Here is a 24,466-nt window from a genome sequence, read left to right as displayed (position 1 = left end):
AAAAAGAAAATGAGTACTAGTGGCACCTTAGAGACTAATAAATAAATTAACAAATAAATTGGTTAGTCTCTAAGGTGCCACTAGTACTCCTTTCCCTCGATCTGCTGGCAGTGCTCCTACTAATGCAGCCCAATATGGCGTTAGCCTTCTTGGCAACAAGGGCACACTGCTGACTCATATCCAGCTTCTCATGCACTGTAATCCCCAGGGAAGCAGAAAGACTCCCTGCCCCTCCCAGAAGCAGGGGTAATGGCAACGGGCCCCTTATTTCCAACTCCCTACTCCTGGATTGGAAGCAGCAAACTTTGTCCCCTCAAGAGCTGCAAGGACAGCATTGGGGAGCCACACAATATTTTCCCCAGCAGTGTGTGTCTCTCTGCTTGGGCAGGTGAGTGGGCTGGTCTCACTGCCCCTTTCTTTTGCCACACTCTACTTAGATGGGGCTGGCAGCACCCTGCCAGATCAGAGGATCTTGAAGTTAACAATCCATTGAGAGAGTATGTGGCAGCTCACCCCTCTCAGAGCTATCGTGTCATGCTGTCTACCAGCTCAGGCAGAAGACCCTACATCACCTATGCTCAGTTCATGTTTTCAAGCTTAACTTTGCAAGTATAAAGTCTAGAAATTAAACATTAAAAATCAAATGCAATCTGAGATTCTGACCTCATCATGTAATTCTCAGAGCTGAGGCCCTAGGCACGGTCTTATAATGCTTATATCTAAATCCAGCCCTTGACACACTGATTCCCTAGAGGTCTCAAGTTATTGTCATTGCAGAGCTCTCAATCAGTATAAAGTAGCTTGTACTCTAAATCCAGTAATACTGGAACACGAGCAGGAAACATCGGGATGGAATTTCAGCCTTATTTTGATATTATAGGCCCTGCTTGTTCGGCAGCATTGGCTGAACCACCTCTTCAATCCTGTCTCTCGTACTTGCTCATACTGACTCTGCTCTCTGCCCGATCTCCAACTTTTCACTCAGGTTATCTCTGATTGTTCTTCCCATCCACCTTCACACACATGCACACACGCACTAATATTATTTCACTCCTAGGGTCTTTGTTTTCCTCCTGTATTATAGAGTGACATGATCAATGACTCATTCTTTGTCTGAGCAATCTTTTTCACTTCAAAAGATGGAATAATCTGATTCCAAGAAAGGTAGTTCCTTTGCCTCTAGGTTTCTTATTTCTGCTGTATCTTCTCAAGGAAATATGCAGGGCAGGAAGCAACTTCTGAGCCCTGAAAGATAATGAATTCAAATTATTTTGGAGAGGATCCTTGGCCTGTGGATTGAAAAATGTGGGCAGAGGATAATCAGGGTATCAATAACATGGCTATCAAGTTGCAGAAACATCTTTAGAGTACTGCAGGATATCTGTGTTAAAGTCTACTCTTATTTAATTTTTTAATTTATGTTTTAGAAGAGGAAATAAGCAGCAAATTGATGAAATTAACAAATTGCATTATATCATTTGGAGAAATTGCAAATAGATAGACATAATGCAGAAGGCTCTAACAACATGGGCAGAAAATAACAATGTGGGGAAATAATATCTGAAATACAGATATTCAGTGGGTTGGACAAACTTGGAAAGCAGCTATCATGGAACTGACAGTGGACAGTATATTAGATGTGAGTTAGCAGTGCAGTAAGGAACAAAAAGACCAATTCAAGTTTCAGTAGCTTATTACTACCATTCAATATTTTTATCATGCTAGTGCCCAAGAAGCAGTATCAGAGTTGTGGCCCAATTAGGCTAGAGACTATACAAACACACAGGAAGCCATGGCCTCCTTCTACACAGACCTTTCAGAAAACGCAAATGAGTGTAACCTAAAGGAAGAGAGGGGAGATGAGGGCAATTGGTAATAACTTTTGTTTGTATATATGCTTTCCATGAACATAACTTAATGTTTCTGGTCATATACTATTTTTTTCTGTCAGTAGCGCCACCAATCCATAATCACATAGAAAAGCTTCATGTCACAGAGCAGCAAGGTCCTCATCCTTTAATAAGGCTATGTTTTTGTTGCAGCTTGGAGTATTCTTAGCATCATATTGCTGGAAAGATACTGACAGATGAAAGTTCACATGCAAGCAACAGGAATGATCAGATTGCTGTAGAAAATAGATGAGTGAAAGCACTATACTGTTTAGTAAAGTACAATTGATCTAAACTAACTAAGGCAGAGGGGCAGGGGAACACAAGTCTCCCCATATATTAAGGCTGTAAACAACAATAAGGGAGAGGATTTATTTAGTGTGGTGTATTTTGGGGATGTTAAAAACAGGAAGAAGTTGGATAGAATTAACAATATCATGATAGAGTCTTGATAGCGAAGTCTATTAGGCTATGGAACAATCTCCCAAAAGAAGTGTTAGAAGCCCCATCACTTGGAATGTTTACACTAGATTGGACACAAGCCTTGCAAATTTGCTGCAGTGAAAGATCCTACACTGTCACGGAGATGGATTAGGTGACCTAATAGATCACTTTCTGCTCTAGTATAATCCTATGAAACGAAGTACCTGGGGGAGAGAATAAATCTCCATTTTAATGGCCTGAACTATGTTTATTTTACTGATTGTCAAATGCATATTTTAATTGTATAGTGACACATTTCTGTATTTAACCTCACATCTCTTTTTTTTTTTTTTTTTGCATATGTAAGGCACTCATTTATAGATATTTCAGTTTGTTCAGGCAGTCCTCCAGGCCTAGAAATACAGATATCACCTCTTTTTCCCAACCTCTCTAGACTTTCAATGTAATTTTCATTTCCATTTTGGATTTCTCTGCAGGTGAGCTGAGAAGTAGACTGGCACAGCAACTCTCATTGATCTATTTTTTCTGTCTATTTTTTGTCTGAGTGAGGGCTCTTGCATTAATGTATTTGTTCTGAATATAGTGCCTACTTTTCAAAAGTATGTCCACAATCATGTGCGCAGAGATCAAGCCGGGCAGGTATGGCGTTTGCCTCCAAATTACGAGAGAAATCAGTTGATGCAAAAAATATTTTGGGGTGCATGGAGGAGGGGAAGAGGCATGGCTGCAGACACAAACGTGAACCAAAACTGTGTTGCTGGTTACAGCCTGTGCAGCAGATAGCAACAGCTTCATTTTTAAAAGTGCTCAGGCAATAGGAGGCTGACTATTGGAAGCAGGTAGAATTAAGGGCCACATCACACCCCTGGAGGATAAGATGACAAGAGGGTTCACAAAATGCTGAATTCTTGGCCAAACTAGGCCTGGTCAAGAAAAATTCATTTTCATGTCTGCCAAGAAGAAAGTGGCCCTACAAATACAGTGACAGATAGGGCACACTGGAAAACAAAGATGAGGGAAAGGTAGTTATCTACTGCTCAGATAGAGTGCTGAAAAATGGGATTCCTTGAGAAGGGACCTGTATAAAGGATCAGCTGGTACACCAAATAGCCAGTAAATTCATCCAGCATAATGACATATCCTATAACGCTGTGTACTATTGGCAAACCTGACAACAGTTTACATAGTTCTAATGAGCCAGTGAAGGGAAACTGGGATCAATTGCTTATCTGGTTCCAACAGTAAGAGATGCATTTTCTGGTGCAAACTCCGGATGTGCTCTGTTGAAAATGCCATGACCGGCACATTTTGGCAGTGACATTTCCACCATTCATTTATTTATTTTATTTATTGTTCTCTTACTGTTAGTCACAGTCCGGCAGATGGTACTTTGTTTTTTGATTTCTATAGGGATGTTGCTGATGGAGTGACTGAAGATCCTGGGTTAGTAAGAACAGGGTCACTATATAGTCCTAGTCTTGATGCTCAGGTAGCTGAGGTTTTGCAGTTGCTTCTATGTTCATATTCTTAATGAATATGTTGTTACTAACTACATAGTTACATATTCTTAATGAATATGTTGTTACTAATTACAACTATGCAGGAACTGTAATTTCTGTTCTATGGGAGATTTTGTATTTCCAAAAAAATTTCCTTCCAAATTGGAAAAAAAAAGTCAGAAATGTAAAATTTCCCATGAAATGGACATTTGTTGTAAAAACGGTTTTGGAAGAACCAAAATGGAAATTTTTCAAAAAATTTTGAGTAGGAAGCCAGTGATCCAGACAAACAGCTGGGAGCCAGTCTGCTAGCTAGCCAGTTGGTGAACGGGCTGGCAGAAACCTGGCCAGGCTGGCCCAGTGCCTGTCTACACTGCCGGATTTCCATTGAAACTTTTGACAGAATTGATATGTTCCCATGGAATATTTTGATTCTGCTAAATCAGGGTTTTATGGAAAATTATTCTGTCTGAAAATTTTTGAATATCTCTTAGTAACAGTTAATGGAGTCACTGGATTTCTGTCCCCACTTCCCCCCCGCCCCTTTCATATTATCCAGGCATCCACACTCAAGCTGCTGTAACACTATCTCCAATTAGTGGTTATATAAAAAGTTTCTCAAGCCACTCCTTTGATAGGGTAATATTAGTGGGCTTAGCACAATATATCTTGCACTTTATCTTTTTTCAAGAGCAATTTTTCCACCTCTCAAAACAGCCACACCCCAGTGACCTCCTTTAGGAGGAATTTTGAGATTGAATATTCCCAATTGCCACCTCTTTGTTTAAATTTCTGTAAACATGAGTTCTGTGTTTGTACAGCACTTACCACAACTGGTCCATGACTGGGTCTCCTAGGAATTACAATGATACAAATACATAATTACATTAATCATACTTTTTATTAAGTTGTAAGATTCTCTGTACACATAAGTATTTTGATGTGGGCTATTTTCACAGTCTGCTTTAATATCATCTGAGAATTCATGTGCCTTCTGTAGAGTGCCCTCTCAAAGAGAGTGTTTTCTTTGCTTACATTGGCCAAGGCCAAAGTTTAACTTTCTTGTTTCTACATTAATTTTGTACTTAATTTTGGCTTCCAAATGTTTTTAATGCTAATGGTGTAATTTCTTAGATTTCTTTGTTAAAAATATTATTTTGTTACTAGTGTTCATCACTGAGGAGTATATTCTAGACTCTTGAACACAGGGAATTGCAGGAGTGAGCTTCATTACACACCTATACCTGGCTTTAATTCCCATTTAATTTATTGCAGCTCTGAATTAGCATGCTAATGTATCCACTGTACTTATCTTAGTTTGCTTTGTGTAATCCATTGAAGGAGAGCACTTTTAGAAATTCATGCCCATTTTGTATATTCAATACAAAAGACACCATCCTCTAAACCATTTCAGTATTGTGTTTTTGTTTTTGTTTTGTTTTATCTTGTTTTGGACTGTCAAGAATAGTGCATTTTGTATGTAACCCTTCTGCCAGGCCCAGCTGATAGCAGCAAGGGCCGGGTTGAGTACACAGGGGGCTCCCTCTCATCAAAGCAAATGCAAAACTGGCTCGAGCCCCCACCCAGTGACCTGGGAAAATCTTACACACGCCCCTGGGTGCCTCAGAGAGGCATTACTTCCCCTCTCGCCAGCACAGTGTCTTGGTGTAGCAGAGAATCTTTAATAACATGAGGTAAACGACAATAGCATTAAATTGGGAAAACACCACAACTAGTGTTCATTAACCAAACCATGAGCAAAGACCCACCCGAGCAAATTGGGCCATGTCCTTTCCCTTGTGTTCTTGAGTCCCACAACCCAACCGTCTCTTGAGTCCAAAAATCACCCAAAGTCCAAAAAGTCCAGCCCCAGAGTTCAAAAGTTCATCTGCAGAGTGTTACTCCCCAGTCTGGGTAAAAATGTGCATGTGGGGGGGGGAAGAGGTAAGGGGCACCTTACATGACCTGAAGCTGACTGCTCCACAGGGCTCCGCTCCGCTCGCCGTCTCACGAACGGCTCCCCCCTACTTGGCACAGTGCTCAGTGATTTCAGCTCTTAATAATTTTAGCTCTTTAGTGATTTCAGCTTGTAGTAGTGGGAGCCTTAGTGCTGCTGCACCATAAGGCCAAAGTGAATTCAGCACAGTACCTGTAGCTAGACTGTTAATAGATCCAAAATTAGCTCTGACATTCTACAGTGGAGAGAGACAGAGGTGAAATTGATGTTTCAGGCCCTCACAAAGGGGGCCCACACCACCAGGTACTAATACCTGTCTCAAGCCTCTCTCAATTCACAGAGTTTTGGAACCCATGTCCCTTGCCTAGCAAGTGCTACTTAGTTGATGGTGAGTCCCTCCATCATACAAAAGGCCAAGTACAGTTCCACTGTCCTTGATTCCCATAATCAGGGTAATAACAATTTATTCTTCCTGCCCCAATAACAGAGACACTGGGGATCCCACAGCAGCCAAAGTGACCATTTGGGCAGCTATGGCCTCATTCTAGGCGGGGTGGGTGTGCCTATGCAAATGAGATCAGCCCCTGAAGTTCTTTTCCACACTTGCCACACCTCACCACCAAGATGTCAGGATGGAGCTCATCCTGACTCTGCTTACATGTATAATACAGACTATTTTGATAATTAAGGAGTAGTAGTATATATGCTTGAGGAACCTCCTACTAGACTGCATTTATTTCATTTTCTGAAGGTGTATCTCCCTAGCAACAAACTAGTAGCAGAAGTCAGGGCTAATGGCACAGGAATCTTTCCTCCATATTGGGGTCAAGTTCTTATCCTACAATGAGTTGAGAACATGCTTCAGATTTCTCAGTATAGCAGAACCCTCAGCACAGAAGATGTGCCTTTGGCCAGCAGGGATTTATCTATGTGAAGGTGATGTTTACTGTGTCTTGAACACAGTGACAGCATTAATAACTGCATACTTATCATGGATTTAGTATAATGCCTTTGTAAATTTACTGTGAAATCATAAAATAACTCTCTTGAAACCACTGATCACAGATCAGTGAATAATGTTACAATTGTTTTCATATGCACCAGTGTTATGGTCACTATCTATTACACTAGGTTGGAGGATGAAAAAGTGCACAAGAATCAGCTGAAACATCTAATGTAGTTCAATGAAATAATACATTAAGAAATAAGTAGTGTAAGAAAGTTAATGATCAGTAATCAGATGAACAAATGCCATTTCATTACAAATCACTCATTTATATTTCAAAAAGACCAGGAGTACTTAGTCTCTAAGGTGCCACAAGTACTCCTGTTCTTTTTGCGGATACAGACTAACACGGCTGCTACTCTGAAACCAACCATTTACATTTCAGTTAAAGTTTTGCTTCCTCAATATATTTCCACCTAGGTGGTTGATTCAGCATACTTTGTAATTATAAACAAAATAAAGATTTGTGAATATATAAAATATCTTCATAAATGTCTGCTATTAGAAGATCTTCAAGTATGTTTTCAGGATATTAGACCATCTTTCCTTTAATCTGTGTTGAACACTTTTAGAGAGTTGTCCATTGAATTCATTTAAAAAAAAAAAAAAACATGCACCTCCTCAGTTTAAATTCTAGTAATGATTTAAAACTGATAATCCTTTTATGGCATATTGTAAAGCTGAAGAACTTATACACAGTTTTTTGTAAGTGTTTTATTTGCTGCAATCCTCCTCCTATATGTATCAGCATTTGCTTTTCATCTTCCATCTTTTGGGGTATCTTTGTGGTGTCTGTAGCTATGTAATTGCCCTTCCTTTTGTTTGCTATGTGTCTCAGCATTAAATTTCAAGCACTTTCCTTGTGTGTAGAGTTCAGTGTAGACTGTGAGAGGAGAAATATACTCTGTTCTCTCATGGAGACTGTCATGGGGTCTCCAATTCACATAAGGCTTGAAAGGTTTAAGGTGGCCAGGTAGGCCAATTAACCCCTCATGCTGCACTTGGAGCAGAAGTCAGGGCCCAGGGGTTGATTAAACGAGGCTCAGCTGGGCAGGAACAGGAGGGTCCTGTATAAAGCCCAGAAGCTGAGACTCCTCTGTAGTCAGTCCCTGAGAGAGGGAGCTGGGGATCTGCCAGACCCAGAAAGTGGGGAAGCCAGGAAGGTAGGAGCAGGCTCAGAGGGAAAGCAGCAAAGGATAGGCATGCAGACCATGGCTGCTGATTCGAGGATTCTTAAGCTGGATCCTGGAGTACAGGGAAGTTCTGGGTTCCCCTACTAGCCAGTGGGGATGTGGCACCAACCAGGCAGAGCAATCTGAATGCATATAGATTCCATCTATTGGTGGTAAAGAGAAATAAAGACAAAAGTCTGGCTAATCTAAATACTGGGCTCTATCTTGGAACTAGTAAGAAGATGGTCTGATGGAAACTGTAGATTGGTGCTGTCCTATGGCATTACCTCATGGCCTGAGGTAGCCCTGCAGATACACTATCCTCAATTCTTTCTTCATTATTTGTAATGAATTACTCTCAGGCTGGAGTACTTAAACAAGATTTCCCACTTTGTGGGGCCTTATTTACCTAGTCTTTTCCCCAAAACATACTTTAAGCCATCAGGTCCCACCCTTCTCCTGTCTTCAGTAGTGACACACTTCTTCTTCTTGGGACCTCTGTCCAACTGGTCAGGCCTCTCCTCCTGGGCTCAGGAGTTCCACAGTCCTCCTCCTTAGGCTCTTCATTAATTCAAGCTAGATGAAGCATTAAGACCAGCTTCTCCTTCAGCTGGTTCCTCACCTACTATTTGTAGTTCAGTCCCTTCCCTTCCATCGCTGAGAGAAGTTGGTGAGTAGCAGACCTTCCCCTGCTAGTATGCCTCCTGTTGTGAAGGAACAGACAGAATATATACAGCCTTCTTTCCCATAGCTTGTCCCAGTTGGCTGGGGAGAGGAGAGTCTTGACCCCAACCTGCACTATAAGACTCCTGGCCCAAGGCCCTTAATGAAATAGTAGCCCGAGTTTTCCCTAAGCATTAACTATATTCCTCTTCAAACATCTTCCTCTTTATTAATACCTTCCTATGCCATTCGCTATGTTTTGCCTTCTCTAAGGGTATATCTACACTGCAATTAGACACCCATGGCTGGCCTGGGTCAGCTGACTCTAGCTTGTGGGGCTTGGGCTAAGGGGCTGTTTAATTGCAGTGTAGACACGCGGGCTGGAGCTAAGAGGGTCGCAGAGCTTGAGCTGCTCCCTGAGCCTAAACATCTACACCACTATTAAACAGCCCCTTAGCCTGAGTCCCCCAAGCCTGAGTCAACTGGCATGGGCCAGCCGTGGGTGTCTAACTGCAGTATTGACAACCCCAGAAGTCAGAGGAAACTTTAAAGGATACACCCTGGAACAGGTGTTGCCTGACCCTACTACTTTAAAGGGGAGAGTCACCCTGTTACAGTAATGCAGATAAAATGTAGAACTGTAAAATGTAGAAAGTCCATAAAAAGAAAAGGAATACTTGTGGCACCTTAGAAACTAACAAATTTATTGGAGCATAAGCTTCCATGAGCTACAGCTCACTTCATCGGATGCATGCAGTGGAAAATACAGTGGGGAGATTTTATATACACAGAGAACATGAAACAATGGATCTTACCATACACACTGTAACAAGAGTTACATAAAGTTGCTGCTAACAGAAAAATTATTCTGTTGCTCTAAAACATTAAATCTGCAAAGTCAAGAACTAAAAAGTTAGGAAATGCCAGAACTGAAGTTGCTCATGCAATCTAAATTTGTCCCTTTGTGTGTGTGCACTGTGATAGCAGATAGCCCAGCATTGCATAGGAAGTCTGTGGCAGAGCCAGGAATAGAAGTTAAGTTTCCTGCATTCCAGTCCCGTGCCTTAAAAATAAAAGAAAAAGTGACCATTTTAAACGTCATGTTCCCCCCTGAAAATTATGTAAACAAAAGTTCTGGTCCTGCAACTGGATCTGTGTGGTGAACCCTTGAACTTATGCAGAATCCTACTGATTTCAATGGGTCTTTGCACGGGGGCAGAAATCCCTCATGGATCTGTTTCCAGCATCATGGTCTAAAATGAAAACTCAGGCCCATTAGTCCAAATTTAGTTGATACCATTACAATAGGGAAGAAAGTGGCTTTTGGGAAGGAGAAATAATAAATGTTGTCCAACTAGTAGAGAGAAGATGTTTATAGCCCTATTTTCATTTCATTTTATTTTATCGTATTTTCATTTATGTTGTTAGGAATTGGTTTTGTAGTAGGATTCATTGTTCAGCCCCCTTCAAAACAGTCTATTAAACACCATTTAATGTTTTTTGGCTTTTAAAAAATATATACTTTGATAGAAATAAGATTTCATCTTTGTCTCACAACACACTCAGACTAATATTATACATACATATACTAATCAGTATCTTTTACACTTGCATAGACCATGTAAGTGCTCCTTTTTTACTATGTGATACAAAAACACATTGTGTTCTATTATCCATTTATAAGTAGTGGTATGGCTCTGGGTGCCTTTACCTGAGAATTGTCCTCTTTTTGAGCAGTATGAATAATAAAAACAGTAAAGCTAAATCTACCAATCCAATGAAATGGAGTTAATTTGGAGAGTAACTGGGAGTGCCAAGGACCCCTTTCAAAGTATGCAATATGGCCTGAAATTGAATTCCCCTCTCATGCAAAACATTTAATCTCTTATTTTACTCTACAGACATCAGACTATTAACAGACCCATACTTTTTTAGTTTATTACAATTTCCATGACATAATCTGACTAACTACACAAAGCCTAATCACAAAAACAGGCGTTGTCCATAGCAACAATAGCAGCATTACTGACTAAACCACAAAGTAGTCTTCTCCCTTGCAAGCCAACCTTTGGATTATCTTTGCCCACCCAAAGAATAGAAGTTTTGTGTTATATTCACATGAAAAAACCCCACACCTGTGGTATTTTCTACATGCTCTTTACCAGTTTCCCATAAAATAAAATGTTCACTTTTTAATTGCAGCAGATAGCCTGCTTTTGTGTATAAGACAGTAGCCTAGGCTCCAAAAAGAAAATGTATTAAAATTAAACTTAAAATTAGAAACCAATATGGTAAAATCTTACTGTAAATCAAATGTTCCACATTTTTTTATCACATTTGTTTGGATTGGATTGAGTAGCATTTTCTTGTTGCAATTAAAACATGTTAATAAAATACAAATGCCAAACATATACTATACTGTAAAGATCTGACATAATTTTTCTTTGATCTTTCAAAAAAATTCAGCTTCGTACATTGTAACTTGAGGAAAAATTGACCTTCTTGTTGTTGTTGTTTCTAAGGAGCTGTTTTGAAATGTTAAAGTAAAAAATAGAATTGTCCATTCAGCTGAATATCATCTGATTTAAGAGCCTATACACTTTTGAATTTCTTTTTTAAAAAAGAGAGACTGCTGCATCAAGTTTTGGCCCATTCTGTTCCCCACAGCCTTTTGCACATTGAGTGGCAGGGTGCTTATGGTTTTCATTACTATTTTGCGGGGCCAATCATGTAATGCCTTCCTCACCTAAGCATCCTATTCATGTGATTAATCCCACTGATTTAAATGGAACAACTCGCATGATTAAGGGGTTGAAGGATCAGGCCCTTGATTTGTTTTTGAGCCAAAGGTGCTCTTTTAATTTGTATATTCACAGTGTAGACCCTGATCCTTCTCGATGTGAAACCAGTGGATGTAGGATCAGGCCCATTATCTCAACTCTACTGCTCCTGGGTGTTCTATAACCTGGTTGTAAAGGCCTCAGTAAAGAGGTTTGTTTCCCCTCTAATATATTAATTTTGTAGCTTGTTACTTTTTATGACTCTCTTATCTTAAACTACTGTTGTACCACAGAATAGCTGAGAATAGTCATCACATGCTTCCTTAATCTAAATCGTTATTCCTTCCATACATTCTTCTATGTGTAGTACTTATCATGTGGTATGCTCAAATAAATGATTTGGGATGACATTTTTAATTAGACACACTAAAGTCCATGTTGTAATGTTTTTTTTAGGCATTTACTTTTTCCTACTTTGTGTTGGACCTGTAGTTTGGAGTTTCCTCCTATCAGACAAGAATGCCTTTTAAACAGTGAAGCACAAAATTGCACACATGAAAAACAGAACTGTTTTCTTACATGTCATGTGCAATGAAAAATATTAAGAGATTTGTGCTGCCCCATTTGGCTGTCATAAAATTTTCAGTATGCAGTGCAGCTGTCAGTCCCATGATATTAGAGAGGCAAAGTGAATGAGTTGTAGCACGAAAGTTTGTCTCTCACCAGCAGAAGTTGGTCCAATAAAAGATATTACCTCACCCACCTTGTCTTCTAAAATTTTCAGTACACTGGAGAAAATTGTTCTCATGATGGCAAAAAAATCATTTTCCCTTTTGTGAGGGCTAATCCAATTTCCATAGGCATCAATAAGAAGTTGGATTAGGCTCTATTTTTGAATGTATTTAGGTACCTAAAGATGCAGATAAGTGCTTTTGAAAATCCCACTAGGCACCTAACTACATATTTAAGTATCTAAATACCTTTGAAAATGTGGTCCTAGGTCTGTTAGAATCCACATGCATATTTTAATACATGGCCATGTCCCTAGGCCCATCAATTTATTGTGCTTAGGTGGGCAATAGATTATTTATTGAAAATGCCAGAGTACAACTGTGCTTGTGATTGGGTGTGCAATCACTTGTTCTTGTCTCTTTTCCTTGAAAATATAGTTCTCAATGTCTGTCTGCCTGAGACTGGTCTATGGAAAATTGTTACCTAATTTGAAGACTATCAGTAATTTAGTTATTTCTGTAATTTTAGTAATTTAAAATGTCCTTTTTTTATACACTGGTTCTGCTGATGCCAAAGATATAACAGATCTCAAAAGGCTTCACTTGTGAAATAAAAATAGTACAATAGACTCTGTGCTGCAATTCCATGACATTTTCCGAATCAGTTGAGGGAAGTGTGCAACCATTCCCTCCATGCTTATCTCCAAGTACATGCCCACCAATTTTAGTCCCCACATGATCTTCCTTTGAAACTGTTTAGTCACCTACTGCAGCTCAATGCCACTCTTTCCCACAGTCTCCACTGTAGGGGGGATGTGGCTGCTAGAAAGGATGTGTAGCTAGTCAGTGCTGCTACTGCACTTGGGCAATCCTTGACGGCTACTACTGCAATTCCTTGAGGCTGTAGAGATTACAGCCGAGAGGTGGGAAGGGGCAGGTATGGAGTCTTGGGTGGAGTGTGGGCAGGGCCAGGGACAGAGTGGGGCCTTGGGGGAAGAGGTGTTGTGAGGGCAGGGCTGGGGATGGAGTGGGGGTAGGAAGAAGTGGGGCGGGGCCTGGGGCAGAGTAGAAGCAGAAAGAGGAGGGGCAGAGGTGGGGGCTTGAAGGAAGAGGTGGAGTGGGGCCTGGGGTAGAGCAGGGGTCAGGAACTCCCCAAGTAGAGAGGAATTTGGCGCCTCTGTAAAAAGGTTGATAACTAGTTCACTAGACTGGCTAGATGCAAGCAATTATTCTTTTAACACATTCTGGACACTACCAGAAAAAACTAAAAAATAAACACTGCTTTCAGTTCATTTTATCCCTAGTTAATTGTTTCTTTTTGTCTGTTTTTCTTACTCCCATACTATGCTCCTCCAGTTTAAAACCAGGTATCATGGAATCCTCTACAGCCTTGAATCTCTCCCTCATCAAGAAGTCTGACAGTCCCCATTTGCAGAGCATTGCTTGAATGCTGCAGTGAGAATACATGCTTCAGGAAATGGAAACATGATATAGTATCCATTTTTCACCAGTTTCACTGGCTTCCAAGATTCTCCTGATCTTCTCTCCGCTTAGGCCAGGTCTACGCTAAGAAGTTAAGTTGACCCAGCTATGTCACTTAGGGAAGTGAAAAATCCATACCCCGAGTGAGTTAGTTAAGCAGACCTCACCCCCAGTGTAGACAGTAATAGGTTGACAGAAGAATTCTTCCATCATCCTAGCTACCGCCTCTCATGGAGGTGGATTAACTATGCCAATGGGATAACCCCTCCCATCGCTGTAAGAGTGTCTACATGTGAAGCACTACAGTGTGGCACAGCTGCAGCACTACAGGTGTGCCGCTGTAGTGTTTCAAGAGTGGACAAGTCTTTATGCTGTATCTCTGTTACTCCATACCCCTCTCAACTTTTCCAGTCTTGGAATATTGGTCTCTTCTCTGCAAATATCCATATCCCAGGGGGAGGGAGGGTTCCCTCTTTCACTTTTGCAGTCCTTTCTATCTGAAATTGTCTGGCCCCCTCAAGCCACTGAGTCACTTTTCCTGTTCATATTTTGCTTTACAAGTCTTCCTTTTCTCCTTAGTTTATAGATGACTGACCGCTCTCAGGCTATGCAGGACTGCGAGTCACCTTGTTACCCTATACCACCAGTGAGAAGGAGTCTTGCTTGTGCTTAGCTGACACCAGTCTGTCAGACACTAAAACATTCTTATCTGGGCTATGCCAGTCCTTCCTTTGCCCTTATTTAGCAACAGGTGCACCTCCGTCCCAGAGTCCCTTTGAAATATTCTCCTGTGATATCCAACCCCTGATATTGACTACTCACAGAAATACTAGGTTTGCTGTCCTATGCCAGCCCTTCCTTTGCCCTTACCTTACCTTCTCAGGACCTGCACTTGGCTTCACATTATAGCACCTCTATATATTTACAGTGAAAACAAAAATAAGTTTATCAAAGATTCAAGACATGAGGTAGAATATTGGAAACAAATGGTTACATATAAAACAAAAGCATAACATGCTTTCTAGAGACTAAACTTAACTTTGTATGAGATAAAACTTCTTTAGTCAGGTGGTTAACCTGTTAGTTTTCTTCAGCTTTTTCAACAAGGTTGGCTAAGATCCCATTTTCATGAATGTAAAATATTTACTTCCTAGGTGCAAGACCATGGGGCCTTTGCCTTATAGATATACCCCCCAAAGTTAATTGTTTTGGCACACAGCCAGGATAATCCTCATGGCTTCTTTTTTTCCTGTGTGCTGGTTCTCTGTTGACTTCACATCTGTTTGTTAGCTTTGTATGTAAATAGGCATCCATTGTGTTAGCTTACAATGCTTAATTAACATCCTGACAGAGAGAGAGAGATGAATAAAATCTCTTGTCTGACAGAACCTTTTTTTCACTGCTACTCATGACTAATACTGAAACAGACTCTAAAACCCTATTTTCAGTGTATATATACATAACTCCTTACATTATATCTGTACACATGTTTCACAATGATATCAATAACCAGTGTGACACAGGCTTTCATTTGAGACCACACATGACATTCTTTGGTAAACTAGAATGTACATACCAGACTCATGATATTTCTATAACCGCCCTGGCAGTTGGCAGTAAGGGGGTCTTAGGACACAATGACTCTATCTACAAAGGATATTGTGGCACTTTTTTTAAGGGATACTATGTTAATAAATAGTTTTGTATTTTGATATATGTAATTATATAATAAAATAATGTCACCATAATCATATATGCAAAGTAGTTTGTACCTAGACACTGAATTTTCATGTTTGTTTAGCCTGTTAGTATATTTAATCTACTTCTACTTTTTATCTTATCAAATTGTGTTTGTACTTTGAATCTGTTAGAACAGACAGACATAGCAGAGACGGCTATGGTTGTTTCTGCTTTTCATATTTAATACAGAAATCTGAGACTGTCAGCCTTTAACATCTTATTACTTTGTTTAGCATAATCAACATCTTTGGAAAGTAAAGGTTATGTCAATTTCATAAATGTTGAATGTTTGATTTTCATTTTATATTTGTAAATGGTGGGTGGAGTATGAGTATTATTTGCTGGTAGTTATCTCTAGATTTTCAGCAATGCTTTTGTAAAGAGATTCTAGTTCCCTGCTGTGGGGCCAGAACCAAAGGCTAAAAAATGGAATGGAACAGTACAGTGTTAAAAGATCAAAATAGTAGCCCGCAGTATATTTGTATGCCTGGTGAGCAGGAAAGGGTATCTTCATGTTATAAAGTAAGCAACAGGGCACCATCGGTATTAGAGCAAAAGAAAACAAAAAATGTGCACACAAATAAAAAACACTTACAGTTTTAACAAATTTTGCTTTAATCCAGCCAGTGGTTTAATCACTTGAGCTTTGCATGTGGTGTGTGAGTGAACTAGAAGCAAAGATAAAATCTAGCTTGCTGTAATATCTAGTTTTGACATAAGGCCTACCTATGCAGCTGTGATCAAAATAAAACTTGAACATTAGGTTTAACTAGGGGTATTCAGTCTATAAATTGTGTTCAGTCTATACATTGCTTAGACATATGCTATATTAGTTTGTTCCTAAAAGCAGTACCAATATTGTCCTCTGAATATGTGATATGCATATATTTCATGTTAAACTATGCTGTCTAGAAAAAATAATTATTTTCTTTGGATAAGCTTAATAGGTTAGCTTCAACTACCTCCTTCCATTTTTAGTGGTTAGAGATGGACCCAGCAGATTAACTCATCAGTCAAAAAGCAGTCACAACAACAACTAAATCATAGAATCATAGAATATCAGGGTTGGAAGGGACCTCAGGAGGTCATCTAGTCCAACCCCCTGCTCAAAGCAGGACCAATCCCCAATTAAATCATCCCAGCCAGGGTTTCGTCAAGCCTGACCTTAAAAACTTCTAAGGAAGGAGATTCTACCACCTCCCTAGGTAACGCATTCCAGTGTTTCACCACCCTCCTAGTGAAAAAGTTTTTCCTAATATCCAACCTAAACCTCCCCCACTGCAACTTGAGACCATTACTCCTTGTCCTGTCCTCTTCTACCACTGAGAATAGTCTAGAACCATCCTCTCTGGAACCACCTCTCAGGTAGTTGAAAGCAGCTATCAAATCCCCCCTCATTCTTCTCTTCTGCAGACTAAACAATCCCAGTTCCCTTAGCCTCTCCTCATAAGTCATGTGTTCCAGACCCCTAATCATTTTTGTTGCCCTTCGCTGGACTCTCTCCAATTTATCCACATCCTTCTTGTAGTGTGGGGCCCAAAACTGGACAGAGTACTCCAGATGAGGCCTCACCAATGTCGAATAGAGGGGAACGATCTCGTCCCTCAGTCTGCTTGCTATGCCCCTACTTATACATCCCAAAATGCCATTGGCCTTCTTGGCAACAAGGGCACACTGCTGACTCATATCCAGCTTCTCGTCCACTGTCACCCCAGGTCCTTTTCCGCAGAACTGCTGCCTAGCCATTCGGTCCCTAGTCTGTAGCTGTGCATTGGGTTCTTCCGTCCTAAGTGCAGGACCCTGCACTTATCCTTATTGAATCTCATCAGATGTCTTTTGGCCCAATCCTCCAATTTGTCTAGGTCCCTCTGTATCCTATCCCTGCCCTCCAGCGTATCTACCACTCCTCCCAGTTTAGTATCATCCGCAAATTTGCTGAGAGTGCAATCCACAGCATCCTCCAGATCATTTATGAAGATACTGAACAAAACCGGCTCCAGGACCGACCCCTGGGGCACTCCACTTGACACCGGCTGCCAACTAGACATGGAGCCATTGATCACTACCCGTTGAGCCCGACAATCTAGCCAACTTTCTACCCACCTTATAGTGCATTCATCCAGCCCATACTTCTTTAACTTGCTGACAAGAATACTGTGGGAGACCGTGTGAAAAGCTTTGCTAAAGTCAAGAAACAATACATCCACTGCTTTCCCTTCATCCACAGAACCAGTAATCTCATCATAGAAGGCGATTAGATTAGTCAGGCATGACCTTCCCTTGGTGAATCCATGCTGACTGTTCCTGATCACTTTCCTCTCATGTAAGTGCTTCAGGATTGATTCTTTGAGGACCTGCTCCATGATTTTTCTGGGGACTGAGGTGAGGCTGACTGGCCTGTAGTTCCCAGGATCCTCCTCCTTCCCTTTTTTAAAGATTGGCACTACATTAGCCTTTTTCCAGTCATCCGGGACTTCCCCCGTTCGCCACGAGTTTTCAAAGATAATATCTGTATGCTTAAATTATTGATTACGTTGACTGGAACTGCTGCAGCAATTCTAGTGTCATTCCCACCTATGCGTTAGAAAAGATTAGATTTTGATGTTAAACTATCAAGTCATGAGGCCTGCCTAACCATATTCAAAGAAGTGGTCGGCATTCCTTTCTGGTTTTGGCAGGTTGTGGGAATCCAGACCTACAGTGTTTATAGTAGGAAAATCAGAAATGTGTCTGTTCAAAGAGACCCAAATAGCACTGCTTATCAGTTAATCATGTTTATTTTCAGAGGAAGATGGAAATTATTTAGAGCGCATATCTCCATCATACTACCATTTTTAAATAAACTGTATGTAGCTTAGGAGAGATGAATGATTTGCCCCTCCCTATTGTGTAGTTTGCTTGTAAAGGTTTATACTGTGGGAGGAGAAAGGTGCTGTATAAGTCACTTTGCAAGATTCCTTCCCTCCTCCTCCAATCTAGAGTAAACAGTCTCTGTTTAAACTGCTGTGTGCTTATGGTGTAGCATTAGAAATAGTTGTTATTCAAGTTAAACCTTGACTTTTTGTTACAATGGGGACCACTTGCATTTGTAGCCTTAGAGTAAACCTTTTCATTTAACTTCATGAGAGTGAATTAGTTTGAGAGTTTTCATTGTATGTAGAGAGGTTTCAGAGTAGCAGCCGTGTTAGTCTGTATTTGCAAAAAGAAAATGAGTACTAGTGGCACCTTAGAGACTAACCAATTTATTTGAGCATAAGCTTAAGTGACCTGTAGCTCATGAAAGCTTATGCTCAAATAAATTGGTTAGTCTCTAAGGTGCCACTAGTACTCCTTTTCTTTCATTGTATGTATAAACCCTGGGCATTGGCATCCATCAGTGAAGATAAGGTTTGTTTGTTCAACAGATTCTTAAAACTCTTGGATTGTGAAGACAGCTTTATAAAGATTGATGGTGTTGGACTGCAATTTACAAAGTATACAAGTCCAAAATATATTATAAAATGTCAGACATATATGCACTTTAATTGGTCAAAATCAATAAAACTGAATATGTTAAAACTACCTGTCATATATGCTTTGCAATTTTTTTTTTTAAATCACATTGCTGTTTCCTCCAAGCTTTCTCTTTTGGTGAGGGAGGAGAGGATAAATCTTTATGGGAAGTTGTTAGAGTCGCTAGAAAACCAAAGTTCAGAAGATAACTTCCTGTCCCAGTGTGGAAAAAGCATTTCAATAGCTATTCGTCCTGGACTTTGACACTGTATAATGATCGAACTTTCATTTTTCCTAACTTCCGTTAAAAACAAAGGGCCTTATTGTGCTGCTGTTCATACACTGGCATTTCTTTAATGTGTGGCAAGGCCACAGTATGCCCGTTATACAGTGTATTGAGATAGTAGTGGTTGCTATGTTGACTAATTTTAAGAGCATTATTTCAAATAATGGAAATAAGGCTACCGGTATGTAAGCCAAATTATTTTTGTAAGATCATACTAATTGAAGTGTGATCCTTTGTTCATTGAAGTAAATGACAACAGTCCTATTGACTTCAGTGGTGCAAGATCTGGCCCCAAATAGGGCAGTCTGTCCAGTCCTATGAGACCATTTCTGCTTTCTTGAAAATGCTTAAGTGTGAGTACAAGAGTACAGGGTTTCATAGCACAAGAGCACCTGGATTTTCATACATAAACTCGGCTGTTTGGAAAAATGATCAGGCTTATGTAGAGTCATTATCAGCTTTTTATAAACAAAGGAAGGGGGAATTAGGGAAAGGTAGTCTTCTTATCCTTTACAAAGCCTGTTTCATAATTTTTACTCTTTTCTCACATACCTTTTGAGGAGCTATGCTGAAGCTGTCATGCTTCTAGCAGAGGAGGCTTGGAAGACTTTGCTGTTGAGTGCTAAGTCTCTTTTGCAACTCAGTTATGCCTTTGCAGGATTTCATGTGCCATCTAGAAACTAGGACAGAGAACAGAAACTTCCTCTCCCACATAGCAGTACACTCACTATCACTTAGCCATTGGGCAAGCCTGACTACCATATTGAAAGCATGGTCACCATGTGGATGTGTGGTGGGGTATACAAACCATATACAGTACCAAGCAAGAAGGTGTTAAAGAGCAGCTTTGGGATGAGGTAGCCCTGGCCCATTGCACCTGTGGGGCATATCAATCTTACTAGAGGAGCCTTAAGAAGGGAGAAGCTCATTTCAGAAGGGCCAAGCTTGGAGAAGATCATGGCAGAAAGACAAGCTACCTTAGGTTGGCTGAACTTGGGCAGCTGGAGGATCCAGATAGGACAGAGAAGTTGCTAGTCTTTATTTCTTTTCCTTTCCTCTGTTACCTTGAGGACTGAGTTTAGGGGCTGGGCCCTAAGACAGACCTCTGCTGAGAGTATAATCCCCTGGCACTGAGAACTTGGATCCATTGTAGGAAGTAGCTCCAAAGAAGGAGCAAGAGCTCTGACAAAACAGCCAGTTGCCACAAGTGTCCCAGGGCTGGAACCCAGAGTAGAAGGAGGTACTGAGTTCCCCCCATCGCATTAACATGAGGACGAGCTGGACAACCCCAGACAGAAGGGGCCAGAAGGATTATTGGGCCTAGACCAGGACTGTCAACCTGGTATGAGGGCCTGGAACTATTGGGTGGAAACCCTGTTTTACCCTGGAAGAGGTGAGATAAACGATGACCCACCTTGAGGGCCAAGTCACAAGGACCTGGCTGGGAGGATGTCACCAAGCATTTTAATAGACCTGGGCAGCAGGAGTACGAGAATGAAATTCCACAATGCTTCACTTGGCCACAAGGTGGCTCACCAGTTGGTGAGTAACTTTGCCAGGGGACCTTTATAATTAAATGCTTTCTCCCTGAGAGCTTGAATGCAAGGTAATGTAACTTAATGGGAGAAGCATATTGCAGTGATATAATATGCATATAACACTCTGCCACTCAGGAGATCTCTTGTATCTTGGTGACATTCTAGTACACAGGGAGTGTTCATTTTAAAAGAAACGGAGTGTTTGTTTCTGTGACCTGAAAGTAGGACATGTACCAAATTTAAATCAATAAGGGCTCTGATTCCAGTTCTGGCTTTGTCTGCTGTGGGTCATCATGTCAGTCTCAGAAAAAGTGTATGATGTTTATAAAGAGTACTTTAGCTATTCAGGGAGAGAGGATTGAGTTTAATTTGAAAAAAATGCCCTCAGCACTGACTGAGGGAGGATTTGCAAGATCAGAAGAAAAATACAGCAGCACAGTGCCTTGTATAATTCCCAAAAGGAAAGCTGATCTTTTCTTCAGAATGAAATTCAATAGTAGTGTTACTGGAAAGGAATAAATAATGACCACTTTTATCATATGTTAAGAATTCACTTATAAAGACTGTATTGCATAATAGGGCAATTTTCAGCACTCACTAACTGTGCAAAGGAATAGGAATTATCTTCCAGATTAAGTAGTTGTGGGGACATAGGAAGATGTATTGACCTGTTAATTTAGAACACCTAATTAAACAGTTCTTGTGGCAATCATAGCCTGTTTTGTGTGTGTGTACAGGACAAAGCAATTTCACTTTCTTTTGTGTTATTGAAGAAGATGAACATATTCTTCTTTCTTGCGGTCTTGTTTAGGTAACCGATTGTGGTGTAGAAGATCAGTGGACTTTTTTTATATTTATTTTGTCCTGTTGCTTGTTTGTTACCTTAAAAATGTTTTGCAATTTTCTTCTGTGAGTGATTGGATTGCAAAGATAAACATTGTAGATGAGGTTGGAGGGGAGGAGGAAGATGTTCAGCATTCCCCCTCCTCTCCTTTCAGCCTATTTTAAAATTCAGGAATAAGCAAACGGAAAGAATAACAAACAATACGGACACGCATCTGACGTCTAAGCCCTTCCTCCTAGTGCTTTTTATGTACATAGCCAGAAGCCGCCCAAGCAGCTGCAGCGCGTTAGTTCCAATAGTTTAACAGGCAGCTTTGTAGCTCTAACAGAAAGCCGTACTAACGCAGTTTCTTCCCTCCATGTTCACTTGCAATGATAGCTAGTAAGTGATTTTTGGCAACGGGATTGTCAGAGGAGTGGTAATGTTTAATAGGTTTCGGTGGAGGAGTTAGTTGCTTTTTTCTTTGCAGATCATTATCTATAAAGAGACGCGGAGGGCAGGCAACACCATGTTGAAAATAGAATAGGCTGCTGAGTCGGAGTAGAAGCTCTGCACGGTTCTCTGGAACTGAATTAACAAGGAAATATTTTAAACAACCAAAACAAATATCACATTACTGTATTATTAAAGCTACTTGGGGAATATGGCTCAGCAGACAACAAGCCCAGACACCTTGACTGTACCTGAAGTTGATAATCCACAGTGCCAAAATCCATGGCTGAACGAGGATCTTGTAAAGAACCTGAGGGAAAACCTGTTGCAGCATGAAAAGTCCAAGACATCCAGGAAGTCTTCATCTGTTTCACCCAGGTTCTCTCCAGTCACTTCTCCTAGAAATTCTCCAAGGCTCTTACGCAGGATGCTTTTGAATAGCAACATACCAAAACAGCGGCGTTTCACTGTGGCACATACATGGTAAGAATTGTGCATGTTGACAGAAGAGATTACATATAGGGTTAACTTTTGGCCTCTGCAGCAGAGCAGTGCTTACTTTTGCATGGAAAGCTTTTTTTAAAAAAAATCTGTATTGTTTCAGTATTATTCCATAAATGTAAAATAATTCATAGTAAATGTGGGCAGGAATCTTTCGGATGGGTGTTAAGAATAGTTTAAGAGCGCCAGTCACTCAAAGTTGACGTCAGGTGTGAAGTTTATCAAAATAAATTCTATTCTAGATATACAATGAGAATACACAGTATTGGTGTCAGGATGACTTTTTCTCTCTGATTTTCTTAGGAAATTTCCTTCTCCCCTGCTGCCCCCCACTTCTCAGGCATTCAAACAAGGACAATAAAAAGTAAATGTATTTGACCTTCTGCTGTTCAAGTCAGGGTGACTAGGCAGAGATTTTTGTGTGTGTGATTTTTATCTTTTTAAAAAATTGTCGTATTTATAACCTCCTAAGTAGAAGATTAGGTCTCCATAGCGTTCAAATTTAGTAGAACTTAGTGGTAGTGGAGGGGCTAGTCCTGTGTATGGAGTAGTTGTTCTTGTTAAAATAATTATTGTAATAAATACAGGAAAAGACAAAGTAATTCCCCATGTTAAATATTTATCACTCTTTTGATGTGTGTGGTTAGTTAGATGAAAAACATTCATATGCGTTGAATCCCTCTACTGTGTACGAATAGTATGCTTTCATATTTATTATCTTTCAGAATGATAATTGTATTCTTGTACTTCAAGAAATAATGCACTGGTATTTGCTGAGATGGTCTTGTCATCTTTGATATGCTCTGTCTTTGTGGTATTAGTGTAAAGGGAATAAGCTTACAGCAGAAAGTGATGTTAAAGGGTGGCATGTTTTAATCAGTGAATGGATCAGTAATATTGATTTCAATAGTTGAATTAAATTAATTGCAGAACGTAGCCATATGTTTATGCACTGTGGTGAATGTGTGCATATACTGCAGTTTGTGTGTGTGTGCATACGTAAGTACAACAAAAAGTGCATTTAATGTAGAAATGGTAAAATGCGCCTACGGCCTACTCAGAATCAACAATACATGTTAAAATGACACACATGCAGCATGGCGACCAGGAAAGGGATTTAGACATTACTGTAGGAAGATGACTTAAAGTAATTAGTGAAGTGTGTGGATATAGTGTTGAGAAAAAATAAAACAAAAAACAAGCAAGATTCAGGAAGGCATGGAGAATAAAAAAAATAATCAAAAGAACTGCTGTTATACAGGGTGCTTGTTTAGACCTGCATAAGAATAACAGGGTACCTTTCCATTGGAGAATATTATTGCTCCTTGGAGAGGAGAAGAAAACAATGTTTCCAAAGCTTAGGAATGTTTGTTTTCAAAGAAATGTACCTGATAAGAAGGCATTACAAATATGTTAGAGAAAGCTAAATAAAATTAAGTGTCTTCTCCCCTTGATCAATGTATATAAAGTCCGAAAGATATCGAACTGTTCATATTAGTTATGGGTTCAACAACCTGGTGAACAGCTTATAAATGAGTAAATCAAGGTAAAAACTGAATTTGGATAGAATTGTTTCCACAAGGGTTGAAACCAAAATTAATTTGTCAAGAAAAGTCAACAAAGAAAATACAGTATTTTTTGGTTTTGAGTTGTTTTTTTTTTTTGTAATAAACTTGTAAGAAGTTGAGCAATGGAGAATGCTTAGTATCTCATAATTGACTCTCTCCTGTTGAAGCTATTCAACTATGTATTACTCAACAGTCATTGGAGCAGAAATTAGAATCTGGGTGTCCCCCTTCCTAGCTGAGTGCCCAGCCACCTGACTATAAAGGTTCTTTCTTTCCCTCTCTCTCTCTCTCTCTCTGGCCCAATGACTGTTCAAATATTTTATACAAAGTGGAACAGCTTCAACAGGAAAGAATGAAAGAGACTCACCCTAGGTCAGGGGTTCCCAAACTTGGTTCGTGGCTTAGAATCATAGAGTCATAGAATATCAGGGTTGGAAGGGAC

The 24,466-nt window shown here is 40.1% G+C and overlaps 1 protein-coding gene across 3 annotated transcripts in view; it reads left to right on the top strand.

The window, feature by feature from the left end:
- Positions 1 to 24,466, top strand: part of PDE4D (phosphodiesterase 4D) — a 1,096,073-nt gene that overhangs the window by 428,932 nt on the left and 642,675 nt on the right. Inside the window, exon 1 of one of the 3 annotated variants that reach the window (XM_074952576.1) lies at positions 22,152 to 22,438. The exons of the other annotated variants lie outside the window; for them this stretch is intronic. Coding sequence (XP_074808677.1) covers positions 22,167 to 22,438 — 272 coding nt within the window. The 5' untranslated portion in view covers positions 22,152 to 22,166. Of the gene's footprint in view, positions 1 to 22,151; positions 22,439 to 24,466 lie in introns of those variants that run through there. 3 annotated transcript variants of the gene reach the window in all.

Source organism: Natator depressus, chromosome 5 (genome assembly GCF_965152275.1).
Source record: "Natator depressus isolate rNatDep1 chromosome 5, rNatDep2.hap1, whole genome shotgun sequence".
Classification (NCBI taxonomy): Eukaryota; Metazoa; Chordata; order Testudines; family Cheloniidae; genus Natator; species Natator depressus.
Note: the sequence above shows the minus strand (reverse complement) of the source record. Positions and strands in the feature narration are given on the sequence as shown.